Source organism: Stomoxys calcitrans, chromosome 5 (assembly GCF_963082655.1).
Source record: "Stomoxys calcitrans chromosome 5, idStoCalc2.1, whole genome shotgun sequence".
Classification (NCBI taxonomy): Eukaryota; Metazoa; Arthropoda; class Insecta; order Diptera; family Muscidae; genus Stomoxys; species Stomoxys calcitrans.
Window position 1 is genome coordinate 71,550,970 of NC_081556.1, and position 17,891 is coordinate 71,568,860.

The window sequence follows — 17,891 nt, forward strand, 5'->3', positions numbered from 1 at the left end:
TTTACCTTATCAAAAGCCTTGCTAAAATCAGTATATATAACGTCAGTTTGCAAACGATTTCTAAATCCTTCGTTTACAATTGTAGTTAATTCCAAAACATTTGTTACAGTTGAGTACAATTTACAAAATCCCTGCTGATATCGTGATTACAGTGAAGAAACTTGATGAGACAGTGAGTCAGTGATGATTTTTTCAAGAAGTTTCGGAATAGCGCTAAGCTTTGCGATTCCTCTGTAGTTGGTGACTTCAGATTTACATCCACTTTTAAACAGAGGTATAATGAAAGAATTTTTCCATAATGGAGGGAAATATTGTTTCCGTAAAGATTCATTAAACAATATTGAGAGAACACCGGACAGGGAATTTGCGCAGTGCTTAAGAATATTGCTAGGGATACCATCTGGACCTGGATTGTAGGAACATTTCATATTCCTCAAATAATGCTGTACAGTATCAGATGTTGTTAGTGGAACAGATATCGTGCTATTTCCGTAGAAGCTTTGGGAGGGCTCATTAGTTATATTATATGTTTTCCGGGAATAAGTAGTGGCAAAGAAGTCTGCAAACATATTGCTGATGGAAAGGTCATCATCCGCTTCGATGGCTCCAAATTTCAAAACTTTTGGAAAAGTATTCGACCGACGTTTAGAGTTTACAAATTTATAAAAAGACTTAGGGTTTACTTGTAGTTGACTTTTTATATTCGACAAATAAGTGTTGTATGAGATCTTATTGCAGATGTTATATTCAGAACGAACAACAGAGTATTTGGAAAAGTCCATAGCAGTACCAGTTTTCTTATACTTTTTATATATGTAGTTTATTTTTTATATTCTTCAAGTTGCGCAGTTTCATAGGTTCAGTGGTAAATAGTAAATCCAACATCTTATCATTAGCGTTGAAAATTCTATTAATTTGGCATAAACCAGCATTCAAAATTGTTTCAATAAATTCCACAACATGACCATTTTTTGTGACGGGTAATAAATAGTTTGTATCAGTATTTTCCTTCCAATGAATAGATGGTAAATTGAAATCTCCAGTTACAATTAGTGAGTCCATTGGTTTAGAATGACTTAGCACAGATTGGATAGCAGCTAAGTGTGCTTTATAGATTTCAGTAGTAGATCCAGGAGGAATATATGAACAAGTCAAAAATAAAAAGTTATTTCCATATTTTAATTTAACAGCCAGGAATTCGATGGATGGATCAATAAATACATCTATGATAAATGCACTGTATTCAGTCGAGACAGCAATTAGGACGCCTCCACCAGATTTTTTTATACCAATTGTACGATCACGTCTAAAAACTTGATATCTATCACATAAAATTTCAGTATTTAAAATGTTTCCATGAAGCCAGGTTTCAGTGAAAATTATTACATCGTATTCGAATCCAAAACTATCAGTATACAGACCAGATAACTTGGTATTTAGTCCCCTAACATTCTGATAAACCAGAAACAGTTGTTTATCAGATGATGGGCTCCTTAGTTTTTTGGTAAATCTTCAGAACGTGCAGGCAAATGCGCAATATTTGTACGAATCCTTTCTTTGTATATATATTCCTGTACTAAAGCCCTCGGTGGCCAAAAGTCAGGACTAACCACGGTTTCAAAAACAGAGTCAGGTACCATAATTCGAAATGATGCCGTGTTGCGTGTGTCTCTGTACTGTACTACATATGCGGTATTTCGTTTCCCGCCATCCATTGCAAGTCATATGTAAGACGCGATATGCTTCGCATGGTACTTCAATAGAGCACTGCTATTAGTCAGAAACAGAATGCTCTTTCCTTTTCGTTTCATTTACATCACAGTTTAATTTAGTCTCAATTTACCCCGATCTCTAATTTTACTTCTTACCATTGAAAACGGTAACTTTTTAACCAATTTCGCTGAAAATTGGACAGAAGTTATCATATTTTATTAAATTATGGATTGTGTGTTGTGTTATGCTCTCTGAAGCTATCCACATGAAAGATGGGTCCACGGCTTAATAAGCTTCCAGGGAACACTTTATTATAATACCAACCACACACGAACAAGGGTATTTGGTTTTGTCATTGCATTTCCAACATATCGAAGTATGAATTTCTAAGGGTGCGAACAGAGTGGGCGTTGACAGCCGAGCCGAGATTGTCAACGCGATAAAGATTGTGAGTGCGAGAAAACTGGTTACATACAAATCAATACCAATAAGTTTGTGCATAACATAGTGAACTTCGAGCAGAGCAAAGAACAAAGCTAATTAAGCGGGAGAAAAGAGTTACAAAGAGTTTTTCGCGCTTGTTTGCTTTTCAGCGTGCAGTCATGTTTTTTAATGTTTTAAAAATGAACAAGTAAAAGCGGACTAAGATCGGCCGGGCCGAATCTTATATACCTTCCCCCATAGATCGCATTTGTCCAGTCCTTTCCCTGCTTTTTTTAGGCAAATAAAAGATAAAGGAAAATAATTGATTTAATATTGGAACTATATCAAGTTATACTCTTCACCATAGGATGGGGTAATACTAATTTCGTCACTCTTTTTGTAACTACTTGAAATATTCGTCCGAGACCCCATAAAGTATATATATATTTTTGATCGTCATGACATTTTAAGTCGATCTAGTCTAGTCCGTCCGCCCATCTGTCAAAAGCACGCAAAGTTTGGACCGAGTAAAGCTAGCCGCTTGAAATTTTACACAAATACTTCTTATTAGTGTAGGTCAGTTGGGATTGTAAATGTTCCATATCGATTCATCTTTTGATATAGCTGCCATATAAACCGATCTTGATCTTGATTTCGTGAGCCACTAGAGGGCGCAATTCTTATCCGATTTACCCGAAATTCTGCATGACGTGTTTTGTTATGATTTCCAACAACTGTGATAAGTATGGTTCATATCGGTCCATAACCTGATACAGTAGTCATATAAACCGATTTGGGGTCTTGACTTCTTGAGCGACTAGATGACGCAATTCTTATGCGATCTGGCTGAAATTTTGCACGACGTGTTTCGCTTCCAACAACTGACCTAAGTTTGTATCAACCTCTTAAGAGTCCCTAGAGATCGCCTGTCGCCGTGAAGTAATCTTGGTAGTTTCACAGTCAACACTCATAGTATGATGTTTTGTGAATGTCTAAATTTAAAAGCGCAATGGAGAAAATTTTTTTGAGCATTGTTAACAGAGGTCAAAGTATTCTACTCGGGACGGTCTATCGCCCAAATAGCCGAGTTAATATTGACCCACTCATAGGGAAAATTAAGACCCCTCTCTTTATCTTTTAAGGAAATTATTATAAGTGGTGATTTTAACTCAAATCTTTTAACTGAGAGGAGTTTAATCAGCGAGTTTAATGCAATAGGTTTGTACTCTGCTAATGAAGATATTTCTTCATATTATTGTGGTACATGTAACACACTACTCGATTTATTCCTTGTGTTGTCTCCTGAGAGATTTATGGGTTATGATCAGTTGACGTCCTTCTTATTTTTAAAGCATGATATTATTTTTCTGTCCTACGATTTCTCAGTACAACATTATACGGAAACGTTCATGTTTAGAGATTTCAGCAACATCTGTTACAGTGAGCTTATATCTGATTTGAATGATTTTTCATAGAGTGACTTATGTATCTCTTGAATGACATTGATGAAAAACTAGACTATTTGAATTTAATCTAGCGGCTCTGTATGAGAAATAAGTGATTTTAAAAACTAGAGTGGTTAAATAATGTGGGCAACTTTGGTTCAACAATGCTATAAAGGACTTGATAGCCAGGCGGGACGAGTCATACAAGAGGTGGAAACGCTTTAAAACTTCCAGGCTACATGATGATTTTTGATATCTAAGGAGAGAAGTGGTGAGAACAGTTAGAGTGGCGAAAACCCAATATTTTTCGAAGGAAATGGCAGGAAGTAAAGAATATTGACATAGGAAGGACAGAGAATGCTACCCATTGCGATCTGAAATCCGGACAAGCTAAATTCTCATTTTGCTAATAACGACATACCTCAAGTGAATAGACAAGTGGATGACTCATTTTCACCTAGTTGTGATACAACTTTTAATTTTACATGTGTTTCTCAAAATGACACACTTCAGTCAATTGAGGGCATTGAATCGAATGCCACAGGCTTGGACGATGTCGATCCACGATTTTTGAAACTGCTATTACCGTTTTTACTACCATTTATAACACAAATATTTAACTGTGCATTAACAACGTCCTCTTTTCCTTCTAGTTGGAAAAACGCAAAACTAATCCCGATACCTAAATCGAAAGGAGAATATAGACCGATTTCCATTCTTCCATATTTTTCAAGGTCTTTAGAAATATAATGTTTAAACAAATTAATGCTTACATTTCACGTCATGATCTTCTGACTGACGAACAATCTGCACCACGGTGTTGCTTGATATTGTAGAGGAATTGAGACACAACAATTATGACAACAAGTGCTGGTTTTTGATAGATTTAGACCATTCGAAAGCTTTTGATACGGTGTGTCACGAAATTTAGTTCAAAAAATTGAGGTATATGTATGGCTTTGATGACACAGCTAGTAATATGATGTTGTTTTATTTGAATGCAAGAGAACAGAAAGTACTTTCCAAGGAGACATATTCACAACCATTTAGTTTATCATGACGAGCACCGCAGGGGTCTGTTTTAGGTCCATTGCTCTTCTCACTATACATTAATGACGAAGTCGGGGTACCTAGTGGATATGATATTCATATATATGCTGATGATGTTCAGCTATGCTTCTCATGCAATATTTACGATACTTTTCCTTGTATTGAAAACATCAACCTGAATATAATGAGAATAAACAGATGGGCTTAGGTCAATGGTCTTCATTTAAACCCCAATAAAAGTAAGTGTTCGGTTATATCCAGGAACAGATAGCATTAGTCTTCCATCAGTGAAGATAAAAGAATGTGATATTGAGTACATACCATTTACTAGAAATTTTGGGGTCATTTTCGAAAATAATCTGTAGTGGAATAACCATATTGACAACACAACTAGTATAATGTGCGGAATGCTCCGTTCCCTATGTTCCATTCAGTTTTTTGCACGTTGGAGATTCGAAGTATGATTGCTATGGCGTAATTGTTGTCAAGGGTTCTATGCTGTTGCGAAATTTATGCTTATTGTGACTCTGAACACGTGAGGAAATTTCGAATTGCCACAAATGACATTGCTAGATTTGTATACGGAGTAAATCGATTTAAAAGTATTTCACCTTGCGTGAAACAACTGTATGACATGCATTTTAATAGACTTTTTTAACTTGCTGAGCCGAAATACCTTTTTGCAAACGAACTTTCTCCCGCTCATAGCGCTTAAATTGTATTGAACCATTCAGAACCAGATACTTACTTTCAGTCTTTAACGTTTTGATTTTCAATGTTTATATGCCTAAAAAGTTGTACTGCAATATTTTTATATTTTATACACTACCCCACCACTGTGGTACAGGGTATTATAACTATGTGGATTTGTTGGCAACGCTAAAAAGGAGAAGGGCTAGACCCATTGCTAAGTATACCGATCGGCTTAGAATCGCTTCCTGATTCGATTTAGCTTTGTCCGTCTGTCTGTCCATGTATTTTTGTGATCATAGTACAGGTCACATTCATTTTCCGATTGTCATGAAAATGTCACTTCTTTGGCCCAAGGACGAACGCTATTGATTTTGAAAAAGATCGGTTCAGATTTAGATGTAGCTCTCATATATATCATTCGTCCGATATGGACTCTTAAGGCTGTAGAAGCCAGAAATTTGGTCCGATCTTTACCAAATGTAGCAGGAGATGTTTTATTTAACGTCTATGTAATTTTAAGGCTGTAGCAGCCACAATTTTGGTCCCATCTCCACAACATTTAGTACAAAGTATTTTATTTGACGTTCTAATATGTGTGCAAAATTTCATGAAAATTGGTCCAGATTTACAGATACCCCCAAATATATATAAATATATATTTAACCGATATGGCCTTTTAAGGCTGTAGAAGCCACATTTTTAATTCGATCTTAAAAAGATTTTGCACGAGGTGTTTCATTTGTGTAAAAATTTATAAAAACCGGTCCAGATATATGTATGTATATATATATATATATATATATATATATATATATATATATATATATATATATATATATATATATATATATATATATACATATCTTTATATACATATATAAGGCGACTTTTAAGGCGGTAGAAGTCTCTACAATATTGGGCGTGATATATTATATTTGACGTCCCAGATTTAAATATTATTCCCATATATATATTTTATCCGATATGGCCTTTTAAGGCTCTAGAAATCCACAATTTTTGTTATAACGTAAAAAAATCTTAAAAGGTGCTATTCGATATTTCAGTAGGTATGTAAAATTGAAGTCTGTCTACATTTGGAGATAGGTTCTATATATTAAAAGTAGTACGTAGACTAGGTGGTGTATTATATAGTCGGCTCCACCCGACTTTTGCCTTTCCTTTCGGTTTTTGTCTTAGTATTGGATCGAAAATCGCATGGTTTGGCTGTTATAGTCCTTTGACGTATGGTCTAGTGGACTTTTTTGCTCCGTTCAACCCAAAAATCAGAAACGCGAAAAGCCTTTAAAATGTTTTTTCTTCCATTCCAATCGCCCCACCCTGGTACACAGTAATGTAAAATAGTGTGAGTATTTTCGCCCATTATTTGTACGCTCAAATACTCATTTAATCATTCAATCTGGTAGGAGAGTCGCAAGAGAATAATTATTAGTCCAGTAAACGAATATTCGTTTGCAGCTATCGAAACACTTTTACCATTAAAGAGTTTTTGGCTTTACAACAAAACAAAGTTCATTTCACCGTAGGCGAAACCGCTAAAGAGTTTACAATAAACAAAGTTAGTTATGTTTAATAATGCTACGTTTACGGCATACATTTGATATATTGAAGCGAAACATTACACAGTTACAAGAAAAGAATAAAATAATGATAGTAATAAAAGTATTTTGTTTGTCCCAAAATTGTGTTTTATTTTAATGTGGGAGCATGCGTCGTTATACGGTCACGACCTCATGCCCTCTGCCAAATGAAAGAGACACAAAACATATACAAGGCAAACGAATAACCTTTTCGTGTTAAATAATCATCCGTTGCTATAAACGAAACGATTTTGCCTAATTGCGATGGGCAAATTTCCAAAAGATTTTACCATTTACGAATGGCTTTTACGTCAAAAAGTCCCAAATTTATGACTAAGGTTCGGAACTATATATAAATACATATTTGTTTTCCTTCGTCTAAATAAAGAGACAATAATATATCTTTAGAATCAACAAGTAAAAGCGTGCTACGTTCGGCCGGGCCGAATTTTATATACCCTCCAGCATTGATAGCATTTGTCGAGTTCTTTTCCTGGCATCTCTTAGGTAAAAAAGGATAAAAGAAAAGATTTGCTCTGCTATTAGAGCGATATCAAGTTATGGTCCGAATCGGACCTGTGTAAAATTTCAGCTAATTCGAATAAGAATTACGACCTTTGGGGGCTCAAGAAGTAAAATAGAGAGATCGGTTTATATGGGAGCTGTATCAGGCTATAGACCGATTCAGACCACAATGAACACGTACGTTGATGATCATGAGAGGATTCGTTGTACAAAATTTCAGACAAATGATTGCAACCTCTAGAGGCTCAAAAAGTTAAGATCGCAGATCGGTTTATATCGCAGCTATATAAGGTTATAGCTGCAAAATTTCGAGCAAATCGTATAAGAATTGCGCGCTCTAGTGGCTCAAGAAGTCAAGATTCAAGATCGGTTTATATGGCAGCTACAGGGTGGCTGATGAATATTGCTACAATGATGAATATTGCTACATTTTTTTTTCGGTGTATGGAATACATTTTTCTTTTATTCATGTTAAATTAAATTATTAAATTAATTATTAAATTATTATTAATTAAATTAATTAATTAATTAATTAAATTAATTATTAAATTATTATTATTAAATAGAAAAAAAGTTATTACATTTTTTTTTGGTAGCGGCTTTCATCAGCCACCCTGTATATCCGGCTATTGACTGATTTGAACCATACTTAGCACAGTTGTTGAATCGAAACACGTTGTGCAAAATTTCAATTTCGGATAAAAATTGCGTCCTCTAGAGGCTCAAGAAGTCAAGGCCCCAGATCGGTTTATATGACTACTATATCAGGTTATGGGCCGATATAAACTATACCTAGCACATTTGTTGGAAATCATAACAAAACACGTCATGCACAATTTCAGGCAAATCGGATAAGAGTTTCGCCCTTTAGTGGCTCAAGAAGTCAAGATCTAAGATCGGTTTAAATGGCAGCTATATCAAAACATGGACCGATATGGTCCATTCACAATCCCAACCGACCTATAAGACTAATAAGAAGTATTTTTACTCCTTTGAAAGTTTGCGTGCTGTCGACAGACAGACGGACGGATATTGCTATATCGACTTAAAATATGACGATCAAGAATGTATATACTTTATGGTGTCTCAGACAAATATTTCGGGTAGTTACAAACAGAATGACGAAATTCGAATACCATCATCCTATGGTTGAGGGTATAAAAACAGGAGATTAAAATGACATTGATTTGTTGGCGCATATTTCACTGTAAATACATATATTTGCATATCTGCCAAAAACATTTGGCAGAATATGGTGCTCCAATCTAGGCAATATGGATATCAAATGGAAGTTATTAGTGAACAAGACAAAATTGAAACGAATTTCTTTTCTTAAAATATTTTTGTTTTATTTCGTCCAGATCGAAGTCAAGGTAATTTTCTCGACTCCGGGAAAAACTGCTCGACTCCGCACCCCTGATCGGCAAAGACGTAGATTGGCCTAACACAGCTCACTGTATTAAATTTTAGCGAATAGGAACCCAAGAGCATAAATCAAGATATCGGCCTATATGGGGGCTGTATTAACCCTGCGGGAAATGGGACAGGTCCCAAACCTGTCACGGGATATGTCGTCTTGTGATAGGGATCGGTCCCAGTTCTCGTTCCCCTTACATGAATAAAACCATCACTTTTATTAAGGTTTTTCACTAGAGGGTTAGGGTAATACTGGCTACAGAAACTTCACAGCCATTTAAATACTATAGTTAGATCAACATCTAAAGCAACATAGATATTACACAACAATGAAAGGACAATAAGATGAACAGTCTTCTCTGGCAACGTCTACAACAAACTACAGACGAAGGATATAATTATTTATTACATGAATAGGATCGGTGAAGTATATACTACTTTACAATTTGTAATATACATAACCAAAAGATCGAAACGGATTGTTAAATTCGTAATTAAATCTCTCTAAAGGTAGTCTAAGAGGTATTTAATGTCGTGTATTTCGGATAGGAATATTAAAATTTAATTCGCCTGTTAAGAATTGGGAATAAATGTGACCACGTAATAATTTAACAATAAATACGGCCTTAAGCACCAAGCGCCTCCTTTCGAGCGTTGGTAAGTCAATAAGTTTCAAGCGGTTCTCGTTCGGGGGAAAAAATTCAGCCGAATTCCATGTTAAGCCCCTAAGCGCAAAAAGAAGAAATTGTATCTGGACGGATTCAATCCTATCTGAGTAGCATTTGTAGAATGGGTTCCAAACCACACAACCATATTCCAATGTAGGCCGGACTAAGCTTAGCTAACAGTAATAAAGCGACTTTTTAAAAAATAATTAAGAATCATAAGTTATGACAATTGAAACTTGTTATTCCCTGTAGGGAATGTCCTGTGACAGGTAACTACCTCTCCAGTTTATGACCGGCATATTTAGGGCTATTGACTGCACATTTCCCGTAGGGAACTTATCGACAAATTCGAAACATATCCGGCACGAGCCAAATCGCGTAATATGTGCGTTTTTGTGGATTTAAGGCCTAAAATCGAGAGATCTGTCTGTGTATACGGGAGCTCTATGAAAATATAGTTTGATATAGCCCATCTTTGAACTTAGTGTGACTGAGTACAAAAAAAAGAATCTGTGAAAAGTTTCTGCTCAACATCTTAATTTTTAAAGACTGTAGACACACAGACGGACAGGCATGGCTAGACCAAGCATATATGTACAAGAAACAAGTAAGAGTTGTACAAAATTTAAACCAAATTGGATAATAACTGCGTCCTCTAGAGGCTCAAGAAGTCAAGATCCCAGATCGGTTTATATGGCAACTATATCAGGTTATGTACCGATTTGCGCCAAACTAAACACAGTTGTTGGAAGTCATAACAAAACAGCTCATGCAAAATTTCAGGAAAATCGAATGGGAATTAAGCCCTCTAGCGGCTCAAGAAGTCAAGATCCAAGATCGGTTTATATGGCAGCTATACCAGGTTATTAACCGATTTTGACCGTACTTAGCACAGTGGTTGTAAGTGACACCACAACACCACATGGAAAATCACAGCCAAATCGGATAAGAATTACGCCTTCTAAAAGCTGAAGAAGTCAAGACCCAAGATCGGTTTATATGACAGCTATATCAGGTTATGAACCGATTTGAGCCATACTTAGCCCAGCTGTTGGAAGTGATATCAAAACACTACTTCCAAATTTCAGTCAAATCGAACGAGAATTGCGCCCTCAAGAGGCTTAAGAAGTCAAGACCCCAGTCGGTTTATATGGCAGCTATATCAAAACATGGACCGAATTGGCCCATTTACAATCCCAACCGACCTACACTTATGAAAAGTATTGGTGCAAAATTTCAAGCGCCTAGCTTTATTCCTTCGAAAGTTAGCGTGCTTTAGACAGACAGACGGCCGGACGGACGGACATGCTTAGATCGATTTATAATGTCATGACAGTATGACGAAATTAGTAGACCCCCATCCTATGGTGGAGGGTATAAAAATGCATAGGTTAGGTTGAAAGAGAGTGCATATATTAATCTGCCCCATGCCACTATGGACATACATCTAAGCCAATAATCGGCTTGTTGTGCGCTCTAGAAAAAGAAAATCTATGTTAGGAGTTCAGTGCTACAAAATCCATAATTGTTTTCAATGCCACTCCACTAAGCTGGTTCATGTCTGGTATAGTGTCCCCACCCAAGTGCCGGTATATGTTAGACGCGAAAGCTGAGCTATGACAAAGGAAATGCTTTAACGTCTCATCATCTTTCCCGCATGCCCTACACATGCTATCACAGAAAAAATGTATACTATACATAGTTTTTGTATTGGTATTTGGTATAAGTAATAAATAAATATGCATAAAATTTTTAAGTGTATATTTTGCGCATATGACGGTCTTTGTTAGTACATAGAACTCCGAAGCCATTGGCGTTAAAAGTTACACAGTTACAATAAAAACCAAACTCCCCAACAAAAGAGATTTGTTTGTCGTAAAGACATACCAAATGTTTTATTTTTTTTTTACGTACCTATTGGAGGCCACCGTGGTGCAGAGTTTAGCATGTCCGCCTATGACGCTGAACGCCTGGGTTCGAGTGCTGGCGAGACCATCAGAAAAAAACGTTCAGCGGTGGTTTTCCCCTCCTAATGCTGGAACGCACTGCGGCACGCCGTTCGGATTTGGCTATAAAAAGAAGGGCTTAAACTTGAGTCGAACTGCACTCATTGATATGTGAGAAGTTTGCCCCTGTTCCTTAGTTGAATGTTCATGGGCAAAATTTGCATTTGCATTGATTTATCGATTTTCTATTACCTTTTGTCAAAATAGCGAATAAAATGAAAGTAAGTGGTGGTTTCAAGGCTCAGCGCCCCTTAAAAGTAGGTTATTGTCGTAATCTATATGTACCTAGGGCACTTGGAGCGAAATGTTAATATCTGATCCAATCTTCACTCCCAAATACTTTTTATTGCAATCCAATATTTACGTGATTGACATTTATATCCGTATGAGGAATTTGACCCTGCATATTTTTGGCCTAGTCTGAAAATCATGCGGCTTTTTACAGCTAATCCAAATTTAAATCCTTGTTTATTTATTGTTTTATATTTCAGATAACGAGCAATGGGCCTAGTACAGTTGAGGCTATGCAAGTCGTTATGGACATACCTGTGAACTACACAATTCCCGGATCTGGAGAGCGAGTTCAGATTGTTGATATGAATAGCATTGTTATGCATGCCATTTACGATATGCAAATGAAGGACGTTAATTTCTTTAAAAACAATACGCAGATCTTCATATCGAACCCATTGGCATCCTCAGAGGAAGATGACCACAGTGAGACAACACCAAATAGCGGTAATATTTGGAGATTATTGAATTTTGCATTCCCTAAGAATAAATTATTTTTCCAGCACCTGAGATGAGCCTTTCATATCTGCGAAGGCGTCGGGACATTGATTCTGGTCTCGATAAAGACGATCGAAAAGACCTCGCCGGGAACTCCACTCTCGATTACGTGCTAGGTGAGGACTTGAAAGGATCTTTACCACTTAATCGCACTGTAGTGCTCAACTGCAATAGTACAGCTAAAACACAGTGCATCCGTGCTGTCATTACTCTGTACGATTTCAAGCCAAACCTGCCATTAACAGTGGCAATGAAATATGACGTTGACATGGGAGTAATCAACAAAGTTCTGCAAAATCGTTTGGAATTCCTTGCAATACAGGTGGGCGTGGACGTGCTGAAGTTAGGAAATCCCTTGAGCTCTACTTTTGTCGTTACCAAAAAGATCCAATTCAACATTGTATCGAAGCATCAGCTGTATGGCACATCCATTTGGGTTTACATTCTGGCTGCCCTTGGTGGTTTATTGGTATTGGCTTTAATAACATACATTCTGTACAAAATTGGCTTCTTTAAACGCACCAAAAAGGAAGAAATGGAAAGGCTGGTTCAACAGGCTAAACGTGGCAAAAGTGCTAAAACAGATGCAACAAGTTCAGATGAAGAAAACTGATCATTTTTGCAATGAAAATATTAATATATAGTTTAAATTTACTTACGCTTGAAATTATATTCATTTAATTTATTCAAATACGATTATTAATCTAAGGTGAATAAGTTCCTCACAAAAAAATCTCCTATTATATCAATAAACATTAAAATTTGTAGATAATGTTATACAAATCAAGACTATATTCATGTGTATGCATATTCTCTTTACTCTTTTAAGACGATTCTTGTTTGATCTATCGAGTAGAGCGGATGTGTTTTTGATTCGTTCCACAGGAAAATCTCCGCACCTTGTAATTAGCAGTTTTTTACTTGGATATTTTTCAGTCACTTAGGATAGCTGCAACAGTATTATCTCCTAAGCGGTTGAAGATCTGCGTCTGTTTCCAGTAGATCTAGTGATCCAAAACTCTATAGTAGGCTTAGAATGGACTTTTCAACGATCCAACAGATACAATGGTGGTATCAAGCTTAAGCATGTTTTATGCTACTGAAACCTCTACTCTACAGGCGACTGTTCTGCAGAGGCTTCTAAAGAGGAAACTTGATTTGGGTCTTAAAGACATAAAAGATTCAATCTCATCGAGGCATGTTTGCCATTAGCCTTGGTCATAGACGTTTTTTGGCAAAACCGTAGGCCCCTAGAAGTGAAGGAAGAAGAAAAATAGGGGCCCTCCTCCTTACTTGGAAAAAAAACGATAAAAAAATTTCAACTACAAATTTTTATGGAAAATAAAAGCGTTTTCAATAAATAATTCTATCATTTGATAATTGATTCTATCATTTTTATACTCACCACCGGAGGATGGGGGTATATTAATTTTGTCATTCCGTTTGCATCTCATCGAAATATCCATTTCCGATCCTATAAAGTACATATATATGTTTTCGATCGTCGTAAAAATCTAAGACGATCTAGACATGTCCGTCCGTCTGTCTGTTGAAACCACGCTACAGTCTTTAAAAATATAGATATTGAACTGAAACTTTGCACAGATTTCTTTTTTGTCCATAAGCAGGTTAAGTTCGAATCCGCTGATTTGGGGCCAAAGGCCCATAATTATTTATTATCCGATTTTGCTGAAATTCGGGACAGTGAGTTGTGTTAGCCCCTTCCATAAAAGGCGCATTTATTGTCCGATGTCGCCGAAATTTGGAACAGTGATAACTGTCATATTGACCGATACCCTATTTAAAGTCTTGGCTCTATAAAAGGCACATTTATAATCCGATTTCGCTGAAATTTGACACAGTGCCTTATCTTAGGCTAATCTGTCTATATTTGGATATAGTTACCAAAAGGACTTGTACTAATTAGAGCACTCAATGTCCGTGTCGAATTTGGTCCAAATCGGACCATATTTCAATATAGCTTCTATGAGGGAATAAATTATGCATTTTTCACCGGATTATGATGAAAGGTGGTTTACATATATACCCGAGGTGGTGGGTATCAGCCCGTCCGAACTTAACCGCTTTTTTACTTGATTTAATTGAATATGAGTTTTGTAAATACAGTTATGATTTAAATTTTTGCAATTTTCATTTAAAAAAAAATTGATTCATATAATATTTAAATTGAATCTGAAAGAATTTTCAATTACAATCGTGATTGTTTTTTTTTATTTTCAATCAAAGAATGAATTTTATCAATCATTTTTTAATTGAACCATAATTCAAATGTTTGAATTACAAATAGGTGTTTTACCATTTTATATTACCTGCAATATAGCTTTCAATTAATTTAACTTAAGCACCATTTTACATATCATCCCCTACGATATAACTGGAAGGAGGTTTCAGAGATCCATACACTCTACATTTCGTAAATGTATAGCAATGCCATGGCAGCCGATTCTACAAAGCGGATTTTTTAAAAAAGTTTCAAAGAAATTTCTTTAATTGAATAAATTAATTTCGTTATTGAAACCGATGTTTATGTTTTTTTTCTAGATAATGGAGAACCTAAGCTCTTAAGATGCTCTCTAATAACGTCCGATGTCCTTGAGTAATTTTTAGGATCTTCTTTAGACTGTGGCGATGATAGTTAGTATAGCAAATAACAAGAGATACTCTTCCCATTTCATTTAGTGCAGTTTTAACTCAGTTAATAAAGTTAATTAAGTGTAGAGACACGTTTTATATGGCGAATAGCTCTCAAAATGTCTACCTTCGTTCATTTTCCATTTGTAACACATCGAAATATTGGTATAAGAGGCCTGCACAAGACGACACTAGTATGCAGAAAAATCTCTTTTGTTGTTTTGTTCAAATTTCATTCATAAATATTGAGTGTGATAAGAGCGCAAAGAAGTAAGACGTGTGTGTGTGAGTGTGGTCTTTTCAAATCAGCGATGTCTAAAATGAAAATAGTGAATGAGTGTGTGAAATACTCTCTTAAAGTATTTTAAATTCTCTCAATATGTAAAAAATGAGTTTTGGGATTTAATGATTCGTGTTTTGCAAAAATAAACATAAAATAAGACCGATACGGGATAACGATGAGCACCACACAGGCTGGAACTTTGAGCTTCGACTTAAGTGGCGTCCATCGTTATCACGGTAAGCTTAGCTGAAAGCTACCGGGCGCATCCACAGGTTGCGGATGGTGGATAGCTCCGTTTTTATGCGGAGTAGCTGCAAATGTGGCCGCGGACAGCCAGCGATTTTCGAGAGAAGAGTCTCAGTGAGGAGTCAGGTGGAACTAGCTCTTAATTAAATACTGAGTGCCAATGATACTCGAGATAACAAGGCGAGTTATTAGCGCCTTCAAATAACCAATGGCCAATATGAGCGTCTGTTCCCCGGTTAGGGGCGGCTGGAGGCGAGCGTCGGATCTTGGAGCAAGCGGCTGGCCACAACGAGGGATACGTGTGCAATCCCACAAAACCCATGTGGTTGGGAGGCTGGGCCAGTAACCCGCCCCCGGAAAACTATGAGAAACAAAGGAATAGTAAAAACGGACCGCCCCAACGTTGATGACCCTCACAAACGAAAAAATGACCATGATTTGCGGATCTGCAACTGGAATGTCCGCACTCTTTATAGAGAAAGTGCAGTATACGCGCTGCCGGATGTATTAGAGAAGTACAAGGCAGATATTACCGCCTTACAGGAAGTGCGATGGACTGGCGTCACTAGAACACCAAACGGTGACGAACTATACTGTAGCTGTCATAACACGAGGCTTGAATTTGGTTGCGGATTTGTGGTTAGACTGGAGACTGAAACACCTTGTCTCCAGCTTTACTCCGGTGGATGAGAGGCCAGCCACAATCCGCATAAAACCCAAATTCTTCAACATCAGCCTTATTTGTGCCCATGCCCCGGTGGAAGACAAAGACGAGCAGACCAAGGATATTTTCAACGAGCGCCTAGAGAGAGAATATGACCACTGCTCCGCCCATGATATTAAAATTGTTCTGGGAGATTTTAATGCGAAGATAGGGAAGGAAGATATTTTTGGACCAACAGTCGGAAAGTTAAGCCTCCACGAGATAACGTCCAGTAATGGGTTGAGGCTGATAGATTTCGCCGCGGCAAAAAACATGGTAGTTAGTAGCACCAGATTTCAACATAAAAATATTCCCAAACCACATGGCTGTCACCCGATCAAAACACAAGAAACCAAATTGATCACGTTGCGATAGATGAAAGGCATTCATCCAGCATGTTAGATGTACGATCGATCCGTGGATCCGAGGATCATTACCTTGTTGCAGCAAAGGTTCGCACCCGTTTGAACATGGCGAGGAAAGTACGATCTAACACTGCACGGAAGCTGGACATTGAAAAGCAAAACACAACAAATGGCAGCGCCATACTCCACTCGACTGATCCAACTGCTTCATGAAAGCACTCCTTGTTCCGATGATATAATGGTGCAGTGGCAAACTATTGCCCGCTCCATGGAAAATGCCGCGAAATCCGTACTTGGGTACCGCAAGCCTCCTCCAAGAAACCTATGGTACGACCAAAAGTGTGTAGAGATGCTACTGAAGCCAAAAATGCGGCATATAGAGCAACCCTGCAATCAGCAGCAACGCTCTCCAGATGAAGGAGAGGTATCGGGAGAAAAGGAGAGAGGAGAAAAGTCTATACCGCAGAAAGAAAAAGGAAATGGAAAGACGTTAGTGTGAGCGAATTGAGATGTAAAGGAGTCAAAATGAAGTCCGGATATTCTATTGGGGTGCCCAAAAAGTAATTGCGGATTTTTCAAAAGAAAGTAAATGCATTTTTAATAAAACTTAGAATGAACTTTAATCAAATATATAATTGCCATTTTGTTCGATAACCTTTTGCCATCTTCCTGGCAAATTTAGTATTCCACGCTCACAGAACTTCTGGCCTTTATCTGCAAAAAACTGAACCAAGTGCGATTTTATATCCTCATCATTGCCGAAAGTTTTACCATTTAAGGAGTTCTGCAAAGATCGAAATAAATGGTAGTCTGATGGTGCAAGGTCAGGGCTATATGGTGGATGCATTAAAAGTTCCCAGACAAGCTCACTCAGTTTTTGGCGAGTGACCAAAGATGTGTGCGGTCTAGCGTTGACCTGGTGGAATATGACACCTTTACGATTGACCAATTCTGGTCGCTTCTCCTTAATGGCTGTATTCAATTTGTCCAATTGTTGACAGTAAACATCCGAATTAATCGTTTGGTTCCTTGAAAGCAGCTCAAAATATACCACACCCTTCCAATCCCACCAAACAGACAGCATAACCTTCTTTTGGTGGATATCAGCCTTTGAAGTGGTTTGAGCTGGTTAACCATGCTTGGACCGTGATCGTTTTCGACTAACGTTGTTGTAAACAATCCATTTTTCATCTCCAGTTATGATTCGTTTTAAAAACGGGTCGAATTCATTGCGTTTAAGGTGCATATCACAAGCGTTGATTCGGTTTGTTAAATGAATTTCTTTCAATACATGTGGTACCCAAATATCAAGCTTT

The 17,891-nt window shown here is 37.1% G+C and overlaps 1 protein-coding gene across 1 annotated transcript in view; it reads left to right on the forward strand.

Annotated features, from left to right (window-relative positions):
• LOC106091013 (integrin alpha-PS3) overlaps positions 1–13,070 on the forward strand; it is a 34,170-nt gene extending 21,100 nt beyond the window's left edge. The window contains exons 8-9 of the mRNA XM_059370267.1: positions 12,029–12,275; positions 12,332–13,070. Coding sequence (XP_059226250.1) covers positions 12,029–12,275; positions 12,332–12,939 — 855 coding nt within the window. The 3' untranslated portion in view covers positions 12,940–13,070. The remainder of the gene's footprint in view (positions 1–12,028; positions 12,276–12,331) is intronic.
• The last annotated feature ends 4,821 nt before the right edge of the window (positions 13,071–17,891 follow it).